The sequence below is a fragment of the Leucoraja erinacea genome, chromosome 17 (assembly GCF_028641065.1).
Source record: "Leucoraja erinacea ecotype New England chromosome 17, Leri_hhj_1, whole genome shotgun sequence".
NCBI lineage: Eukaryota > Metazoa > Chordata > Chondrichthyes > Rajiformes > Rajidae > Leucoraja > Leucoraja erinaceus.
In genome coordinates, this window is record NC_073393.1 from 12,388,787 (window position 1) to 12,410,169 (window position 21,383).

The window sequence follows — 21,383 nt, forward strand, 5'->3', positions numbered from 1 at the left end:
CCGGCTTTCCAATAAGCCACTACAAGAGAAAGTCCTTCAGGAGGCCCTCGAAACCTACACGGCGCCCGAGAACTGCGAAGCGCTGCGAGTGAAGACCGTCAACGGCCAGATATGGAGCCAGCTAGGCCAACATATCAGGACACAAGAGCTGAAGATGCAACGCATCCTGAAGCTCCATACCGCAGCCATCACCGCCTTTGCTCGGTCCACGGAGAACACGGACCTCACCACACCTCAACAAGACGTCCTAGCCCTGATGTGTAATACCCATTTTGAAATGAACAACTTGAGGCGGGAAAACATCAGGCCTGCCCTCAACCCCAAATATGCGGGGCTTTGCAAAGCTCCGGCGCCAGAGAAGGAGGCGCTGCTATTTGGGGCTGACTTGGGAAAAAGGCTCAAGGAACTTGAAGAGGCTGCCAAACCTGTAGGCCTCATGAGGGCAGGACCAGGGCCGAGCAGGGCGAAGACACCCAGTTGGCAGCACCCCTCGGCATCCACCAGCAGATACCGGACTGGTGAAAGCCTGGTGACCGCTTCCCACTACCCCCAGAGCTCTTTTTTAGAGCGGGGCCCAGAGCGGAGCCGTGGGAAGATACGCCGCCCCACCACAGCACCAACAAGGACGCCCTCGAGCCAAACCCACCAACGGAGACGCTCCCAGAGATGAACATGGAGGTAGGTGGGTCTGGTTCCTGTCAACATACACAGACAAAGGGTGTTGTTCTAACAGGAGGGCGTTTACGTTTCTTTAAACATGTTTGGTGCTCTATCACTAACAACAAATTTATACTCAACAGTATTAGTGGATACAAAATTGAATTCAAATCAGGCATAAAACCGCCGGTTCAGCATATACCCCAAAGGGTATTCCTTCCCACAGAATTAGAAAAGGAGGAAGGACAAGCTGAATTAGAAAGGCTCGTGTCCAAAGGAATCATTGAAAGGACCAGACATGAGCCATTGGAATTTGTATCAAATATATTTATCAGAACCAAAAAAGATGGTGGATGTCGCATCATCATTGACTTGACATCACTAAATCAATCTGTTGAGTATCAACATTTCAAAATGGAGACATTTGTCACTGCCAGACAACTGATCTCCAAGGGATACTTCATGGCAAGCATAGACATTAAAGATGCTTACTATTTAGTACCCATTCATAAGGATCATTTTAGATATCTGAAATTTATCTGGATGGGGCAACTATGGGAGTATAGAGCACTACCCAATGGTTTAACGACAGCTCCCAGATTATTCACCAAAATCCTTAAAGTAGCCATGAAAAAATTGAGAGAACAAAAACACTTAGTCATGGCTTATTTGGACGATGTTCTCATAATGGGGAGAACCAGGGAACTAGCTGTCGCAGCAGTTTCAGCTACTAAACAGCTCCTTGAAACATTGGGATTTGTTCTACACCCAGATAAATCAATATTGGAGCCAACAACTAACATGGACTATCTAGGCTTCACCATCGATTCTATCCATATGACTGTCACTCTGCCAAGGGATAAAAAGGCTGCATTAGCGCAAGCATGCAATAATCTAATCACAGAAACACAACCAAGGATCCGGCATGGTGCCAGAGTCATTGGGAGTATAGTAGCAGCATTTCCAGCTGCACAATATGGTCCCTTGCATTATCAAAATTTACAGAGAGCAAGGACATATGCACTACGTCAAAGTAGGGGGCATTATGATCGAACCATGGATTTACCCGCTGAGGCCATATCAGAACTTCAGTGGTGGGTAGATAACATTTGGCACAGTTACAGTCCTATTGCCGTCACTAATCCTAACATAGTCATTACGACGGATGCCAGTGCTTTAGGCTGGGGAGCTACTAACTCTATATCCAGCACAGGTGGCAGATGGACTAATTCAGAGACATCGCTACTACACTCACTGGGCATAAATTATTTGGAGATGCTGGCCGCCTTTTATGGGCTAAAAGCATATGCATCCAATATGCGGCACGTGCATGTCAGGTTAATGATTGACAATACAACGGTGGTGGCTTACATCAAGCACATGGGTGGCATAAAATCAGTATCATGCGACAAATTGGCTACTATAATCTGGCAATGGTGTGTCGAGAGACATATTTGGTTATCAGCTGCCTATTTACCAGGTAAGCTAAACACAGTGGCGGACACCAGGTCACGGAAATTCAATGATAACATCGAATGGATGTTAGACCCAAAAATATTTGCAAAAATTGTTAAGCAATATGGTACGCCAGATATAGATTTGTTTGCGTCTAGATTGAATCACCAGTTACCCATGTATGTGGCTTGGGAACCAGACCCAGAGGCAGCAGCGGTAGATGCCTTCACGCTGGATTGGGGAAATTTCTTCTTCTATGCTTTCCCTCCCTTCTGCCTCATCAGCCGGGTACTCCAGAAAATACAGGCAGACTCAGCTTCAGGTATTTTGGTCGTACCCGACTGGCCTACCCAACCATGGTTCCCAGTTTTCCACGACATGGTGGTAGAGTCACCTATGGTTCTTCACAGTCACCCACAATTATTGACTCACCCGGTATCCGGCATAAGTCATCCATGCCATCAAAATTTGAAACTCCTGGTTTGTAGGTTCTAACCAGGCCTTACCAGGGATTGGGGTTATCAGAACGAACAATCACCACCATGTCGGCGTCCCTGCGAGACTCAACCAAGAAACAGTACTTGACATATATCAAGAAATGGGAGCAGTACTGCTTGGATGCAGGGACATCATACAAGATAGCCTCGATCACGGACGTGTTGGAATTCCTGGCCCACTTACACCATGACCAAAAGATGAGCTACAGTGCCGTCAATGCAGCACGAAGCGCCCTGTCTGCCTATCTCATGCCCACAGGACACCATAGCATCGGGTCCCACCCGCTAGTCATAAAACTCCTCAAAGGGATTTACAATAATAAACCCCCTACACCCAGGTATACCCATGTATGGGACATAAGTGTAGTCTTATCACACCTTAGAGGTTGGCCTCCGGTGGGATCCCTTAGTCTAGAGCAATCCACACTCAAGACCCTCATGCTTATGGCGCTCGTCTCTGCACAAAGGGTCCAGTCGCTTCATCAACTAAGACTGGACAACATGGTAACCACCCCAGACTGCATCACATTCACTATGCCGGGGTTGGTGAAACAAAGCAGGCCAGGTATGCCCAACTCGCCGTTAATCTTCCGGGCCTATCCTCCAGAACCTAGGCTGTGTGTAGTGACCCATTTATACAACTACGTAGACACAACCCATACGCTTAGAGGGAGTGAAAAAGCCTTATGGGTCAGCCACAAGAAGCCTTTTGGACGGGTAACCAGCCAGACTATATCTAGGTGGTTGAAACAGGTCCTGAAAGCCGCGGGGATTAACACTGATGTCTTTAAATCCCATTCCATCAGGGCAGCATCTACGTCAGCGGCGGAACGGATGGATGTTCCCATAGACCACATCCTAAGTACAGCAGGATGGTCAAGGGAATCAACGTTCCGGAAATTCTACCACAAACCGCTGATGGAGAAAGACTTGTTTGCGGACAAAATTTTAGAATCTGCAAACTTATAATTTAAGCCCAGGGGAGCTATTTTGTTATTGTTTAAATAAACATTTTTGTTTTCAAAAAACTAACAAATTCGTTGGTCTTTAGATACCACTTCCTCCCTCGATAACTTCGGCAGTGAGTGATATAGCTGTTACACGGTTTGAAATCACAGACCTTTGAAGTCTTCACGTAGTCACTCACGTGACTCCGAAGTAAAATAGTGAGATTAAACGAGTACTTACCAGTGCGAAGTTTGATCTGTATTTTATGAGGAGTTACGATGAGGGATTACGTGCCCTCCGCTCCCGCCCTCATTGTATAGATCAAACTCGAGCTGATGTCTCTTTAATCTTTACTATCTTTACTTCAAATATTGTGTCTACCTGTGATTCCACACCGCTGCTTGGAAGTATGCCGCACCTGCGCACTGGGTGGGTTCTTCACGTAATCCCTCATCGTAACTCCTCATAAAATACAGATCAAACTTCGCACTGGTAAGTACTCGTTTAATCTCACTATTCTGCCCAATTATTCCTTATAAGACAGAGGTCTTCATCCCAGGAACTAACCTAGTTTTCTACCTGCATTAAACTACTCCTTGAACCTTATTGCCTCGACCAAATCTTTGGTTATCACCCATGATATATCCTTCTATGTGAGGATTTGTTTGATGATATGCCTGTTAAAGCCCGTTTACAACAATATTGTGTTGTGAATTAATAGTCAGAGTGAATGCCTCTGATACAAAGCACTGTGGAGATAGATGGTAGTCGAGTTGCCAGTGGGGATTCTGATCACAATATGTTATTTCAGTTTCAGTAGTAAAGCAAAGTATAAGCCTTGCACAACATTTTATTAAGTCTCTTGATATTTCATAAGATAGGAGCAGTATTAGGCCATTTGGCCCATCAAGTCTACTCCACCATTCAATCATGGCTGATCTATCTCTCCCTCTCAACCTCATTCTCCTGTCTTTTCCCCGTAACCCCCAAAACCCGTACTAATCAATTTCCTGCTCCATATCCACATTGGGACAGGGAAGGATAGAAACATAGAAATTAGGTGCAGGAGTAGGCCATTCGGCCCTTCGAGCCTGCACCGCCATTCAATATGATCATGGCTGATCATCCAACTCAGTATCCCATACCTGCCTTCTCTCCATACCCCCGGATCCATTTAGCCACAAGGGCCACATCTAACTCCCTCTTAAATATAGCAAGATTTAATTCAATCATGGCTGATCTATCTCTCCCTCTCAACCTCATTCTCCTGTCTTTTCCCCGTAACCCCCAAAACCCGTACTAATCAATTTCCTGCTCCATATCCACATTGGGACAGGGAAGGATCTCACAATCGTGCCTATGAAGTAGCATTAAAACATTTTTGATATGGCAGTACAAATTGGTGAGCCTCAGATCAGCCTTTGCAGGTGTACTAGCGAAATTTCAGGACATTAAACCTAATTTATAATCTGCATTTCAATCCACTTATTCTATCAAGCACATTCACTGAAAGCGGAATTTAACGTCAAGGAATAAAGTACCATTTTCTAATGTATCTGACAGTGTCTCAATTAGATTTCCACAACTACTTACTTGATGAGTCTTCCAACATGCAGCTTTGGTAGCAACTCAACTAACTTGCTGAACCCTCTGTCTCCAAGTGAGTTATCAGATAAGCTGCAAAGATAAATGAGTTGTGTAGGTACAGGTTCATTGATATGCAGGGCACAGAAAAGGCGACTCCTCAACACACACACACACACACAGCTTGAAATTATTAGCCTATCCTCGTCAACCTTACACCACATTTCTGCAATGGCCCACCTCCTTAAATCCATCACCTCAGATTGCCAATATTTTTTAATTGAAATATAATATCATATTGAAATATTTTTCTTCAATTATGCAAAATCATTCTTCATCATATCCCACCATTGATCTCAGCCAATTCACAAGCAAGCATCAGTGACTGTAACTTGGCACCCAGCAACCGATTAATCCAAATGCGTTAGTTGTTGCAGAGACACAAATCTCACGTGGTTCTCTGTAAGCAAACTGTGTGCACTGTTGTCGAAGCCCAAAGCTTTACTCTTTCTTTACTTGATGTGACGCACCCTCAGTCGGGAGTGAGACTGCCTGGATGAGTACAGTTGTGACTCAGTCGGGAGAATGGCCAGATTGGTAACCATTCTGCCATGGAGCCATTGGCAGTCCAAGGAAGGTATAATCAGAGACACCTGCGTCAAAAATCTTGACAGCTTGCAAAGCTGGGACCAGGAAGATAGACCTTTTGTCCCTGGTTAAATAAATGTGGATATGGATGATATGGTGGCAGGTCTGTGCAGAAAAATCTATAAAATAGAATATGAAATCATCCCCATATCAGAATTTCCCACCATTACAATGTTCACGCAACAATTGGAAATGTACAATCGTGGAGATGGTTACGTTTCCGAGACGAGGCATTTATTGTTATCATGAAATAACTAAATACGTGATGTTATGTTGTGACTTCTCACCATGAATAAATACAAAATCAAAAGTAAAGTTGCTCACCAAAAGAAGAGCAAAATGCTTTAAGAGCACAGTAGGACATTTTTATTTTGCTATTACTTACTCTAATTCTGATAGATCACTGCAATTCTCAAGTGTGCAGATCAATTCCTCCAAATGCTTTGGTTGAAAGCAACAGCTGGTCAGACTGCAAAGGGAGATCATGAAGAGATTAATTGAATGTTTGTGCACAGAGAGCCCAGTGTATCTCAAACAACTCACACATAGGTCCTTACACTTGGAAGCAATACCTAAGGGCCTGAAACAGACCAGGCTAAATGATACAGATAGTAATTGTTCAGGCTTGGGAAGGTTGGCTTTGTATTGCTTCTTCTAATCTTTGTAAGCTGTCTCTGTATTGCTTATTCTCATAAGTACATAAGTTATAGACAATAGACAATAGGTGGAGGAGTAGGCCATTCGGCCCATTAAGTCTACTCCTCCAGTCAATCATTGCTGATCTATCTTTCCCTCTCAACCCCATTCTCCTGCCTTCTCCCCATAACCCCAGACACCCTTACTAATCAAGATTCTGTCAATCTGCACCTAAAAAGTACCCAATGACTTGGACTCCACAGCAGTCTGTGACAAAGAATTTCATAGATTTATCACCCTCTAACTAAAGAAATTCCTCCTCATCTCCTTTCTAAAGGTATGTCCTTTTATTCTGAGGCCATGGCCTTTGGTCCGAGACTTTCCCATTAGTGGAAACATCCTCTCCACATCCATTCTACCCTAGCCTTTCACTACTCGCTGTGTTTCTCCGACCTGTGTGAGATAACCACTGATGAAGTGTTTGCGCAGTATTCAACCAGAACCAGGACCAATGAAACCCCCCTCATCCTTCTCATTTGATTTCACTTGTTGTGTGGCTTATCGCACGACTTCTGTGCATCAAAGTAGCACTATTATCGATGCAAAATTCCTCTAACTCAATTTGATTTTGGACAGCAATCAAATATTGCATAGGGAATCATCAATCCTAAAAAATAAATGTTATTCCTTAAACTAATAATCCTCCTTTCTGCACGGTTGACATCAGGGGAGTGAAATATAATTGTGTATTATGCAGATGCTGATTTAACCAAAGATAAGACACAAAAGCTGGAGTAACTCAGCGGGACAGGCAGCATCTGTGAAGAGAAGGAATGGGTGACATTTTGGGTCGAGACTCTTCCTCAGACTCAAATATAATTGCCTTGGCTGACAGCATGTAACATACAGTATATATTGTAGACAATATTCACAACTGAACCAGATATAGTGGAAGAGTCAAAACAATTTAAGCAAAATAAAGCTGAAGACATTTGTTGCTCTGAGGAAATGATTAACAGATAATTCAAAGACTTATGCTTGTTTTGTGAAAACATAAAACGCTGCAAATGCCAGAAATCTGAAACAGAGTCACAAAATGGTAAAATATTCATCAGATTGTGGAGAGAGAAATAAAGATAACGACAAAATAACAGCCATCTGATGAAAAGTCACTGATCTGAAACATCAACCATGTTTCCCCACCCACAACTGTTTCCAGATCTGTTGAGTATTTCTTTACAGCAAATGATCGTTTTTAGTATACGGGGGTTTGGTGCCCATAGCTCAACCCCCCCCCCCCCCCCACTCTCATTCCACTCCTGTCATCGGGAAGAAGGTACAGGGGTCTGGCAACTAACAACCAGGTTCAGAAACAGCTTCATCCCAACAACCATCAGGCTAATGAACACTACGCATTCCAACAAAACTCCAAACTACGAACTGCCTTGGTTGCTCCAGAGACTTCACGTTTTGTTTTCTTTTTGCACTATATTGATTTTTTAAAATTCATTTAACATCTTTTTTGTTTGTTTATGTTATATATTGAGTACTCTGCAAACCTTTTGTGCTGCTGCTGCAAGTACAAATTTTATTGTTCAGTTTTGGTACACAAAACTATAAAACAGTCAAGACTCTTGACTTTTGGGTTTCGTGGCTTCTTTGGACCAATTTACCTTAACTTTCTCAACCGTGTTGGTTTGCTCCTTGAATCTCCAGTGCTGCTCAGTCTAAAATCCATCAGCTGGACAATTCGTTCATCTCTGCACAAAAAAAGAAACCGATTGGATAATAAAAAGAAATGCCAGAGCTAAACGATACATGTCCTTACAAACAGAAGAGAATCAACCCCGAGATAGACACAAAGTGCTGGAGTAGCTCAGCGGGTCAGGCAGATCTGGAGGCGAAAAATGACCTGGACCGATCAGAGCCAACCATAAATGATTCAGGCAGGGTGTCGCCTGCTGGACTCATTGTTGGCTAGGGAAGATAAACAATGTGGAGAATTGTGGACCCGGTAAAACGACTAGGGGTGAGGAAGGGAATGAGGAGGGAGGGGAGAATGAGATGAGGGTACTTAAAATTAGAGAACTCAATGTCCATATTGCAAGGTTGTAAGTGAAACAGGAGGGGCTGTTACTCCAGTTTGCGTGTGGACGCACTCTGGCAATGGAGGAGGCCCATTACAGGTAGGTTAGTATAGGAATGGGAAGGAGAGTTGAAATGGTTAGAAACTGGCAGACAGCCCAACATCTAGGACAGAGGGATGAGGGAAGGATACAATATCAACTAAAAACTCTTCCAGACCCGATGAGCATAGATAATATTATGAGAGGCACAGATGGTAAGGAACGTTTCCCCATAGGGGAAGAATCTAAAACTAGAGTGCACAGGTTTCAGAATAAAGGACAAGAAAGTTAGAGGAGATGTGAAGATTCTTTTCACTCCAAGAAGGATATGTTCTGCCTGATTGGAGGTATGTAATTTCACACTATTTAACAAATATCTAGACAAGCTCATTAATTGTTCAGAACACCACAGACCAAGTGCTGGTAAAAGGGATTGGTACAGATTAGTATTTGAGGGAGAGCATGGATGCTTTGGGTCGAAGGGCCAGTTTTAGTGGTGTACAATTTGATGACTCGGACTTGGATTTCTCTGACTGCTTTATAGTTTATCCCTGGTTTCAATTATTTTCCACATATTCAAAGCTCATGTTGATTGGTTAAATGTTCAAGTAAATTCAAAAATAGTCATCGCCAAGTTTGTCCAAGTATTTTTTTTTCAGCTTGAAGGGCTGAATCGTGATAAATGAAATGCAGGTAAAAGGCCACACATTCACTACAAACCGCAGGTTATTTTTAAATTAAAAGACAACTGACAACGTGATTTCAGTGTGATTTCTACTGGAAAAGAAGGACTGTGTCATGGAATCCAAACCTTGGAAACATTAAAATATATTTCTGTAATCCATTGTAATGAAACTAGAATTATGCTTCGTTATTTACACAAACCAGTGCTTCAAATACAAGCTGGCCGTCAGACAGTGCACATTCCGAAACACTAGCTTCAGCCTCTGGGTCTCATGTAATGACGTTGGAAAATCATTTACTCCCTTCACCAAAAAATCAGTGATTTTGATTTAGTTACTGAATGGACAACATGAAAGAGATCTGCAAACTAGAGTTCGGCACTGGAGTGTACATGCAACTGAAATTTGATTTAAATGAATCTCTTCTCTACAGAATTTCTTACCTGCAGTCAGTGCCTTCACGGTGCTCTGTAAACTTAATTAGTACAGTCTGGGGACATTTCAGGCTGTGAGAAATTACAAACAAAGCATTAAACCTGAATGCACATTGCTCAACCTTTCGCGATTGAAGTGTAAGAAACTGATTAGCTGGTTCCAACAAGCCACTAGAATGTGCTGGTCTAAGTGACCACTCATTTAATTTGATGTTGAAGCATGAACTATTTACACATAGCCTCGATCTTAATAGAGAAATTGTGACATTTACATAAATGGATTTATTTGTCATGAGGACTGGTCCATATATGGCTTAAAGCAAACTACTAATAGTTTTTCTTATCTCCCAACGGAACCTGCTGTATAGCTTTATCATTCGCATTAAAATACTACTTATCATGATTTGTTTCAATTACCCCATACCCCATCCCACACTCTCCCTCCCCCTCAACACCGGCCTCCAGCCTCAACAATGTGCCAGAGTACCTGGGTTTAATCCTGACTACAGGTGCTGTCTGTACGGAGTTTGCACGTTCTCCCTGTGACCGTGTGGGTTTTCTCTGGCTGCTTCAGTTTACTTCCACACTCCAAAGACGTGCAGGTTTGTAGGTTAATTGGCTTTGAGACAAATTGTAAATTGTCCCTATTCAATTCAATTCAATTCAACTTTATTGTCATTGCACAGATACAAGTATGGGTACAACGAAATGCAGTTTAGCGTCAGTAATAGTGCAATATAGAAATAAAAAATACAGAATAAGCAAACAATGTGGACGGAGAGACTGGAGAAATCTATCGGCGGGACTCCGAGTTCAGCAATGTGATAGTGTTGTTGTAGAAGCCGTTCCTCATCCTACTAGAGTGTAGGATAGATCGCTGGTTGGTCATGGACTCGGTGGGCCGTATGGCCTGTTTCCACGCTGTATCTCTAAAGTCTAAACAAGCATGAGCTGTATACCAGTGGCAAGTACATGCAAATGTAGTTTATCACAATTATCAGCAGAAATCCAGTTGAATTTTAAAGGCATTCATGAAAGTGACACATCACTTCAGCACATGACTTGGCAACCAGTGCAACGTGGGAACAGGAAGGAGAGGAGAGTGCAGTCAGCAGAGGTTCACATTCCTGGTGGCTGCAGTAATACTGAAAACTGCGCACAGAGTATTTGTAGACAGTCAGAGGACAAACCACGGGTTGTTGTGAATAAAACGACTGCTCATTCCCAAGGGACAAATACAGTATGTAATACAGTCATGCTGACTTTCACACGCTGAGGGGAAGCCAGAGCCTCGTTCACGTGTCCATTTACTCTGCGTGAAGACCATTCGCAAATGGCCCACAACTCTCAGCAAACCTGCTATATGCCTGGTTCTGATTGGCCTTACTTTATATGGAAACCACAGGCTAGATACAGGCTGGTTGGCTTAACTAGGCCGAGACAGAGTTTATTCCCACGGTGACCATACCAGTATAGTTTGTGACTAAAACTGGAGGATCAAACACTAAGAACTATTTCCGATAGATTTGGAGTAGCCAATGAAGATATAAAATATCTAGTACTTGACCTGGGGGCAGCACAGTGATAAAGTTGTTGCCTTAAACCACCAGACACCCAGGTTCGATCCCGACCATGGATGCTGTCAGTACACCGTTTGTTTGTCCTCCCTGTGACTGTGTGGGTTTTCTCTGGGAGTTCTGCTTTCCTCCCACACTCCAAAGGCGTACAAGTTTGTAGGTTAATTGGCTCCGGTAAAATTGTCCCTAGTGTGTAGGATGGTGCTAGTATATGGAGGGATCGCTGGTCGGCACGGACTCGGTGGGCCCAAGGGCCTATTTCAGCGCTGTATCTCAAAAATCTAAAGACCTAATTGTGGAAGGAAACCTATTCTCACTGCAATACCTACAAGGATACCCTGGAGATCTAGTGATGCTGCATCTGTTATCCCATTCCTAACCCTTAAGATGTCCACACCAGTTGATAGGTTATGGGGAGAAGGCAGGAAAATGGGGTTAGGAGGGAGAGATAGATCAGCCATGATTCAATGGCGGAGTAGACTTGATGGGCCGAATGGCCTAACTCTACTCCTATTCCTTATGACCCTCCATATGGCACTCGTCTGCTGGAAATATCAAAGTAAGATGATCTTGCCGGAGAGATGACTGTACTACCTCGGCTTACTCTATGAAAAAAACAGCTGTATATTGTTGGTTGGAAGGTATAGCTGTTTGTGGTGTTGCATTCTGCATGAATAACCATAATGATTGCACCGTCTCCGCTCATTGTAAAGAGCCAGCCTGTTAGTTAAGGCAACAGCTGTCGTCTAGGTTTGTGCTTTCTGCATGAATGACCACAATTAATGGTGGTGGAGTAAGGTACAGATACAGATACATGCAAAGTCATGTATGTTTTTAGTGTTCTTTAGCTTGTTTTATGTGGGGGATGGGGCGGGGGGGAGAGTTGGGGGAAACTTTTACCAATCTCTTACCTCGACGGAGATGCGATTTTATTCCGTATCGTATCTCCGTCAGCACTGCGGCCTAACATCGAGGAGTTGCCGGCTTTGCTGGAGACCGACTTCGAGAGGTCCACCGCGGGACTTTGACATCATGCAGCTCGCAATCCCTTTGCCAGGGATCGACCTCTGAGCTCTACCGCGGGGGGCTGCGGACTTCAACATTGTGAAGCTCGTGGTCTCTGGTCAGAGAACGACTTTGGGAACTCCAAGCCGCGGGAGCTTCGATCGCGAGAGCCGATCGCCCTGAGGCGAGAGCTTCGATCGCCCTGACGCGGGAGCTTCGAACGTCGGTGGCGGGAGCGGCGATCGTCCCGACTGCGGAAGGTTCGACTGCCCCGACAGCGGGAGAATAAAAGGGGAAGAAGATTGGACTTTATTGCCTTCCATCACAGTGAGGAAAGTGGGGAATCCACTGTGGTGGATGTTTATGTTAACTTTTATTTAGTTGTGTGTCTTGCTGCTTTTGTTTTAGTATGGCTGTATGGTAATTCAAATTTCGCTGTACCATAATTGGTACATGTGACAATAAACTGACCTTGAAACCTTTCAATATGCTCATAACTAATCTGCCTCATCTCATTTTCTGTCTCAGTTCCCTTTCATTCCTCCACGTTTCAAAACAATTATCATCTTCCTCTCCAATTATTTTCAATGATTCAGCCTCCACAATACTCTACGATGGAGAATTCCACCATCCTCTGCGAGAAGCCACCATGCACCTCCATTTTGAATGACTGCCCACTTATATTGTAGCTATGTCCACTTGTTGCGGATTCTCCCACCAGTAAAAGCATCTCAACATCAGATTGGGTCGAGAACAGGTCCAAGTACGTGACAAAGAAGAGTCACACTATTTCAATATCAATTGTTTGAACATATTCTCCTTTGATTAGGTAATGAAACTAATATGATGTACCCATATTAGCCCAATAACTGGCCCGTGGAATTTGACGGGTTCTTCAAAAGGAAGGTGTACTTTTGGCTCATTTCATTCCTATAAAAGGTTTTGATACGGCGTTTTGGAGTAAATGGAGCGAGGTGCTCTTAACAGAGGCCGCTGTGCCCCTGCCCCTCGTTTTAAGCTTAACATGTTGCATGTTATTAATAATGTTGAAAAAAGTCCCCTTGCTTACCTCACTTCTATTTCCAGCACGTTGAGGTTTTCCTTTAGCACTGTTACCAAGCAGAGAATGCAATTTGCAGAGAAATCATTGTTGCTGAGGCTAAGATAGAAAGTAATTTTAAAAAGTTTGAAAATTAGCACATTACATTTCTCAAGACATCAATGCCGAAATACCAACTGACCCGGTGAATGGTGCTCACTAATGACTATGTGGCACCTAAATGATCTTGGTTTGATAAAAATGGTGTCCTTTAACCTAAATTACTCTTTCCTTAGAATATCCCTGTTTCACAGTTGTTGGCTCCGTCTCATTCATTGGGAATGTTACTCACACCGTCATCCTTCTACGGGGATCTTAGTGACGTGTAATGTGACACTGATAGTTTTATATGACAAAGTGAAGAAAATATGTATTTATGTCATACCATCTAAACCTCAAATGGAAACTTTTCAATATGTGTATTGGCATTTTGCCTGCAAATCCTCTCAGCCATTTATGTAGTTCAACCTATAACTGGCATTGTGTACACAATATGTTGGCTTATTGGTGAAGGCAGAGCTGTAGATGTTGTGTACATGGACTTCAGTAAGGTGTTCAACAAGGTTCCGCATGGTAGGCTGCTCTGGAAGGTTAGATCACATGGGATCCAAGGAGAGGTAGCTGAATGGAAAGCAAATTGGCTCCATGGAAGGAAGCAGAGGGTAATGGTGGAAGGGTTGCTTCTCAGACTGGATGCCTGTGACTAGTGGTGTGCCTCAGGGTTCGGTGCTGGGCCCGTTACTATTTATCATCTACATCAATGATTTGGATGAGAACATACAGGGTGAGATTAGCAAGTTTGCTGATGATACAAAAGTTAGTCGTTTTGCAGATAGTGAAGATGGTTGTGAACGATTGCAGCAGGATCTGGATCGATTGGCCAGATGGGCGGAGGAACGGTTGATGGAATTTAATACAGAGAAGTGTGAGGTGTTGCATTTTGGGACGTCGAACAAGGGCAGGACCTACACAGTAAATGGTTGACCTCGGTTGTAGTGTTGTAGAGCAGCGGGCTCCAGGAGTACAGGTGCATGGTTCCTTGAAGGTCGAGTCGCAGGTTGATAAGGTGGTGAAAAAGGCTTTTGGCACTTTGGCCTTCATCAGTCAGAGTATTGAGTATCAAGTTGGGAGGTCATGTTGCAGTTGTATAAGATGTTGGTGAGACCCCATTTAGAATATAGTGTTCAGTTCTCGGCATCATGTTATAGGAAAGATATTGTCAAGCTTGAAAGGGTTCAGAAAAAAATTACGAGGATGTTGCCAGGACTAGAGGGTACGAGCTATAGGGAGAGGTTGAGGAGGCTGGGTCTCTAGTTCATGGAGCGCAGGAGGATAAGGGGTGATCTTATAGAGGTATACAAAATAATGAGAGGAATAGATTGGGTAGAAGCACAGAGTCTTTTGACCAGATTAGGGGAATCGAGGACTAGAGGACATAGGTTCAAGGTGCAGGGGAAAAGATTTAATAGGAATCCGAGAGGTAACTTTTTCACACAAAGAGTGGGGGGTGAATGAACAAGCTGCCAGAGGAGGTAGTTGAGGCTGGGACTATCCCATCATTTAAGAAACAGTTTAATGGGATAGTCCCAGCCTCAACATGGATAGGACAGGTTTGGAGGGATATGGACCAAGCGCAGGCAAGTGAGACTAGTGTAGCTGGGACATTGTTGGCCAGTATGGGCGAGTTAGGCCAAAGGACCTGTTTCCACACCGTATCACTCTATGACTCTATAACGAATTCACCGTGAGTTGCATAAACACCTAACTATTAACAACAAACGATTTGCAGACTTACTTAATTAATTTAGAAATACGAAACTCTGGAAGGAACTCAACAAGTTTTCTTAAGCCGTTGTCCTTCAATTCGTTGCGAGACAAACTAAAGAAAAACATAGGAAGTTGATATTTCTGAGTGAAAATTCATCAAGACCTTGTATACTTACAGATGCAGCCTCATCAAGACCCCATACGTCTAGCCACAGGCACTGGACTCTCTACAGCTTTCAGTTGCCAATGTGCCCACTTTGCGGCAGTCAAAGCTCTGCCTTGTCCTACAATCCCAGCAGTGGTGCATGCACACTGGGGGAACAGTGAAAGGCAGGCCAGGACCATGGGCACTTGTCAGAGGGAGTTCCTTGTTCTGATAAGTGATATCGTTTAAAATATCTCAATGTCTATTCAATACAGAAAGTATTTTTTTTCCATTCCCATCTAACATTGATAGAGGCCATTCAGTACCTCAAGTCTATGCCAACTTACATTGCCCCATTATTCCCATCAAATCCCTCTGCCTAGATTCTACCATTCACCTGCACACCTACAACATCTGCCATGGCCAATAAACCTACCAATTTGCATGTCTTTGTGATGTGACAGGAATCCAGAGTATTGAGGGATTGATTGAAAGATACAGCATGGAAATAGGCCCTTCCACCCACCGTGTCCATGGCAACCATCAATCATCTGTTCACACTAGTTCTAGGTTATCCCACTTTCGTATCCACTCGTTACACACAAGGAGTATCCACTCGTTACACACAATGATCCACTCGTTACACACAATGATCCACTCGTTACACACAATGAGTATCCACTCGTTACACACAAGGAGTATCCACTCGTTACACACAAGGAGTATCCACTCGTTACACACAAGGAGTATCCACTCGTTACACACAAGGAGTAATTTACAGAGACCAATTACCTACAAACCCGGATGTCTTTGGGATGTGGGAGGAAATTGGAGCACCCGGAGGAAACCCATGGGGACACAGGATGAACGTGCAAACTCCACACAGACAGCGTCTGAGGTCGGCATCAAACTAGGGTCTCGGGCGCTGTGAGGCAACAGCTTCGCAAGTTGTGCTTAGAAATTTATATTATCTTTTCAAAAGTACTCCCAACTCTTTCACTAGTTGAATCAAGGGATACGGGGAAAAACCAGGAACGGGGTATGGATTTTAGATGATCAGCCATGATCATATTAAATGGCAGTGCTGGCTCGAAGGGCCGAACGGCCTACTCCTGCACCTATTTTTCTGTTTCTATTTCTAGGTTTGCAAAATCAATTTTATGGTGTAAGTGAGCAAATTAATGATATATTCACAAGGTGATTTCTACAAAAGCAGACAATAAATGTGCACCTGATCATGACTCTAGTGTGTTGTGAGTTCCTGGGGGAAAACGCACACAATCACCGGGGAACGTGGAACCTCCATACGGACAACATTGTTGAACGCAGGCCACTGGAGTTTTGAGGCAGCATTTCTACTCAGTGTGCTTCTGAATCACCCTTCCAACAAACTGGAGACATCTCTGGCTGCAAAGAGATCCTGCAATCTAGCTTCCTAATCTTCAAAAAAGAGGACCAGGAGAAATGAACACTTGATCACATGTCTACAGTACTAATACTGACTTATAATACTGTTAAATTCTAAACTGACGTGCAGTGACAGGCTTTGACAGGGTGACTTCTCGGAACTGTTTTAAATGAAGAATTAATGTGAATAGCTGTGGAGAATCGATTCCATCTGACTGGGGTAATCCAAAATAAATTGTTTGCATTCTTTGTGTCCAAGGAGACTGAATTGGCATTAGGGAGTTAGCTGTTTCTTGTTTGAACTCCACAACATCATTCTTACAAGTACACTAAGTGCAGTATGTATATACCCCTTGAGATCCTCCAGCAGTTTGTGCTTTGCTCTAGACTCCAAGATCTACAATGTCCCATTGGGGAGGAAGGGTTCTGACCCGAAACGTCATCTATTATTTTTCTCCAAAGATGCTGCCTGACCGGCTGAGTTACTCCACCATTTTATGCCTATATATATTTGGTTGGATTCCTTTTCCTGCAAAATTTCACATTCCAGCTCTTTGAAGATTGCCAGTAGCTCAGGCAATGTGGACGTTCCGTCAATGTGGATATTCTTGGTTTCTAAATCAATGAACCTTCCTTCAACGTCTCCCCTTTGTGAACATCATTCATTTGAAAACCTGAACAACCGCAGATGCTGAAAATTCTGATACAAAAACTGAAACATGGGCAATACTCAGCAAGCTGGAAGCAACTGAGAGAAACACCTCTGAAGAAAGGTCTTTACCCTGAAAGGTTAACTCTGCTTCTCATTCTAAAGATGCTCCACTTAGTGCCTTGCCTGATCCTTATTTCTCATCAACAGAGCACATTATCAGGAACACATTGTTGTTTGTGGGAGTTTGTTATGTGCAAATCGGCTGCCAAATTTTCTACATTGTCCCCGTGACTCACTTCAAAGTTTTACATCGTCTGGAAACAATTTTCGAAGTGGAACGTAAAAGGTGCTAAAAATACACCTTTTACTCAGAAGAAAAATGAACCGTTGTGAATCAAAGACGCAACTGCAGAGAGTAAGAGGAAGTCTGAAGGGGGGGGGGGGGTGCTTGGAACCGTTGAGAGAAAGGAGATTGACCCTTTAATCTAATTCTGCTCTTCTCTGCACAATTTGCTTGTTGCAGTTGGTTTGTACATCTGAGGGCAAGTGAGCCTTGTACAGGGCCCTAGTGAGACCACACCTAGAGTATTATGTGCAGTTTTGGTTCCCTAATCTGAGGAATGACATTCTTGCTATTGAGGGAGTGCAGCGTAGGTTTACAAGGTTAATTCCCGGGATGGCGGGACAGTCATATGCTGAGAGAATGGAGCAGCTGGGCTTGTACACTCTGGCGTTTAGAAGGATGAGAGGGGTTCTTATTGAAACATATAAGATTGTTAAGGGTTTGGACACGCTAGAGGTAGGAAACATGTTCCCGATATTGGGGGAAGTCCAGAAACAGGGGCCACAGTTTAAGAATAAGGGGCAAGCCATTTAGAAAGGAGACGAGGAAACACTTTTTGTGAGTCTGTGGATGTTGGTTCTCTAAATACTTTCAAGAGAGAGCTAGATAGGGCTCTTAAATATCGCGGTCAAGGGATATGGGGAGAAGGCAGGAACGGGGTACAGATTGTGGATAATCAGCCATGATCACATTGAATGGCAGTGCTGGCTCGAAGGACCGAATGGCCTACTCCTGCATCTATTGTCTATTGTCAATGCATTACAAATATGTTGTTAGACTTACTCGAGAGATGCCAGCTGAGGACCGTGTTGCAGGATTGTGCAGAGAGTGTGCACGTGTTTCTCTGTTAATTTGCACTTCACAAGACTGCAAAAGAAAGATAAACATCAGCTCATGCAGGTTGAACAGCAACAATCCCACAAACCTTTTAAACAATTCTTTTTGCCCCACCCCCTCAAAACCAGTTGATGCAGTTCTCCTTTTATAGGCACAAAAATCTGGAGTAACTCAGCGGGACAGGCAGCATTTCTGGAGAGGAGGAATGGGTGACTTTTTTTGTTGAGACTTGAAGAAGGGTCTCGACCCAAAACGCCACCCATTCCTTCTCTTCAGAGATGCTGCCTGCCCCGCTGAGTTACTCCAGATTTTTGTGTCTATCTTCGGTTTAAACTAGCATCTGCAATTCCGTCCGACACAGCCTCTCCGTTTAGTTAGGAGGTTGTGAATTTAAGTCCTTGTTCAGTGATATAATCAATGCCGAATCTCTGTGACACTGTTGAGGGATTGCTGGGCTGTCAAGTGAGATATGAAATCAGGTGAGATATTTAATCTCAGGTAGATATAAATAATTGCATTTATTAAAAAGTATATCCCAGCTAATATTTATCCCTCAATTAACATCATGAATGAAACAGGTTACATGATCAATAACACAATGCTATCTGAGCGATTCAGTTGCAATATTCCCTGCGTTATAACAGTAACTGCATTCCAAAATATCTGATAAATTCTACTGCAACCACATTGTTTCCACTTTAAAGAAGCACTGTTTGGCATTAGGTGCTCTGAGGCCCAGGAAACTGGGTCAAAAGTACAGTGCAGTCTACACACATGCAGTACAAAGATGGTGTGCTACTGCACAAAGCCAACACCACATCCTTTATCTGAATTGATCTAATTCAACAATGTCTGTTTTTCTCAGATAATATTTTGGTATAGATTAGTACCATGACTGGTATGGACATGGTGGGCCGAAGGGCCTGTTTCCATGCTGCAGGTCGCTCTGATCATTGCCCTATCATTTTTCAGAGCAGGAGATGGGAATTATTCAATGGAATGGTCATCGCTGTGACATCTCAATAGTGCAGGCCTGGTTCTTTGTATTTATCATGCTATCATCTATTGGCAACGTGCCCAACTCCTGACAGAGAACAGGCGACGTTCCCCTCCTGCCGTTACCCTACCCACTCGTTTGGAGGCTATGTCACACATCGGACGTAAGCAGCTGTCATGGGCTTGTCTGTGCCATTGGTGATTGGTGATCACCAATGGCACAGCCATGATCATATTGAATGGCGGTGCAGGCTCGAAGGGCCGAATGGCCTACTCCTGCACCTAATTTCTATGTTTCTATGTGATAATGACCATTATCTGATGACGGCTGGGGAAAACATTCAGAAGCTGCAGCTTGGACTTCCTATTGCCACCCACTTGTTTACTCTCCTGCCTCCTCCGAATAGTTGCGCACACAATTGGAAAAACAAAATTGCTGGAAAGTCCCTGTGCTGAGAATAACAACAAAACAGTTTCTTCCATTTTCAATGAGATGTTTTCCACCCTTCTGGAATTGTGCCAGTATGCAAAAGCCTCAGAGCGCTAACAATAGGGTATTCACCAGTTTTGTTTAATGGCAGCAGGTACCATGTAATGAATGAAGCTGACTAACTAATTGACTGTCATTCTCATCCCATAGATTACTAGTTTCCAATTCTGCTAATGGATTTACACAGAGAAAGCAGCTTCACAATGCCCGGGCTCTGGTTCCATGGCAATCAATGCAATGGTACTATATTTCAGTGTGAGTTATATTGTTACTATAGCCCATGCAAACAACTGCACTCACACATTCAGGAACTCCTGCATGCTGTGTTGATTTGGACTGATGTTACCCATGATGGAACACATCGAAGGTACACAAAAATGCTGGAGAAACTCAGCGGGTGCAGCAGCATCTATGGAGCAAAGAAAATAGACAACGTTTCGGGCCGAAACCCTTCTTCAGACCCGAAACGTTGCCTATTTCCTTCGCTCCATAGATGCTGCTGCACCCGCTGAGTTTCTCTAGCATTTTTGTGTACCTTCGATTTTCCAGCATCTGCAGTTCCTTCTTAAACACATGGAACACATCCACTTTTATTCACATTGAAATGTCAAAACCACTTCAGGAAATGGCAGCAAATAATAGATGTGTCCTTGTATCGCAAAGGCGGAAAAGAGGAAAGAGTATTTTTTAAGTATTTCGTGCCTTTCACGCTCATTGTTGCCACAAGATGCACTGTGCCTATGAACTGAACTCTCAAGCCTCATTCTGTGGCTTGTGTGCGCTGCCAATGCTGCTGTAGTTCAGGCTTCATATAGTCAAGGCATCACTGAAATTCAAGGGTTTAACATCACCATTATAAGCTCCCGAGAGTAATGTAGTTAGTAGATGCAAAGGCACTATTTAAAACAGAAGATGTGTTTGTTCTGATTGATATGTCCAGCTAGAATTGGAAACAAAATACTGGAGAGAATGAGTACATCTAGAGGGATCTGCTTAAGTTCACTGTAGCCTTCCTGGGAACACTGTACAAGGCCAATGGTGGACAGACTGAAGATAGACACAAATTGCTGGAGTTACTCAGCGGGTCAGGCAGCATCTCTTGAGAGAAAGGATGGGTGACATTTCGGGTCGTAACCCTTCTTCGGAATGGACAGACCAAAGTGAGAGTGGGATGGAAATATTTTGCAAAGTGGTCATTCAATCTGAAATTGATTTCCCTAATATAGTAACAGGCCACATCCGAAGCATCGAATGCAATATGTTCAACTGCTTGTGCAAAAATGAATTAATAATTCACCAGGAAAGAATCCTTGGGTGCCTGGGATGGTTTTTAAGGCAGCTTTATTCATTGATAAAAAACCATGTTGGTTGTGCTTTGTGTTGGCAGATGCAGTAGT

At 43.5% G+C, this 21,383-nt stretch overlaps 1 protein-coding gene across 1 annotated transcript in view; it reads right to left on the minus strand.

Annotated features, from left to right (window-relative positions):
* LOC129705127 (protein NLRC5-like) overlaps window positions 1-21,383 on the minus strand; it is a 90,666-nt gene that overhangs the window by 63,385 nt on the left and 5,898 nt on the right. The window contains exons 5-11 of the mRNA XM_055648556.1: window positions 18,447-18,530; window positions 15,145-15,228; window positions 13,320-13,409; window positions 9,678-9,740; window positions 8,099-8,185; window positions 6,175-6,258; window positions 5,151-5,234 (exon numbers count right to left, since the gene is read on the minus strand). Coding sequence (XP_055504531.1) covers window positions 5,151-5,234; window positions 6,175-6,258; window positions 8,099-8,185; window positions 9,678-9,740; window positions 13,320-13,409; window positions 15,145-15,228; window positions 18,447-18,530 — 576 coding nt within the window. The remainder of the gene's footprint in view (window positions 1-5,150; window positions 5,235-6,174; window positions 6,259-8,098; window positions 8,186-9,677; window positions 9,741-13,319; window positions 13,410-15,144; window positions 15,229-18,446; window positions 18,531-21,383) is intronic.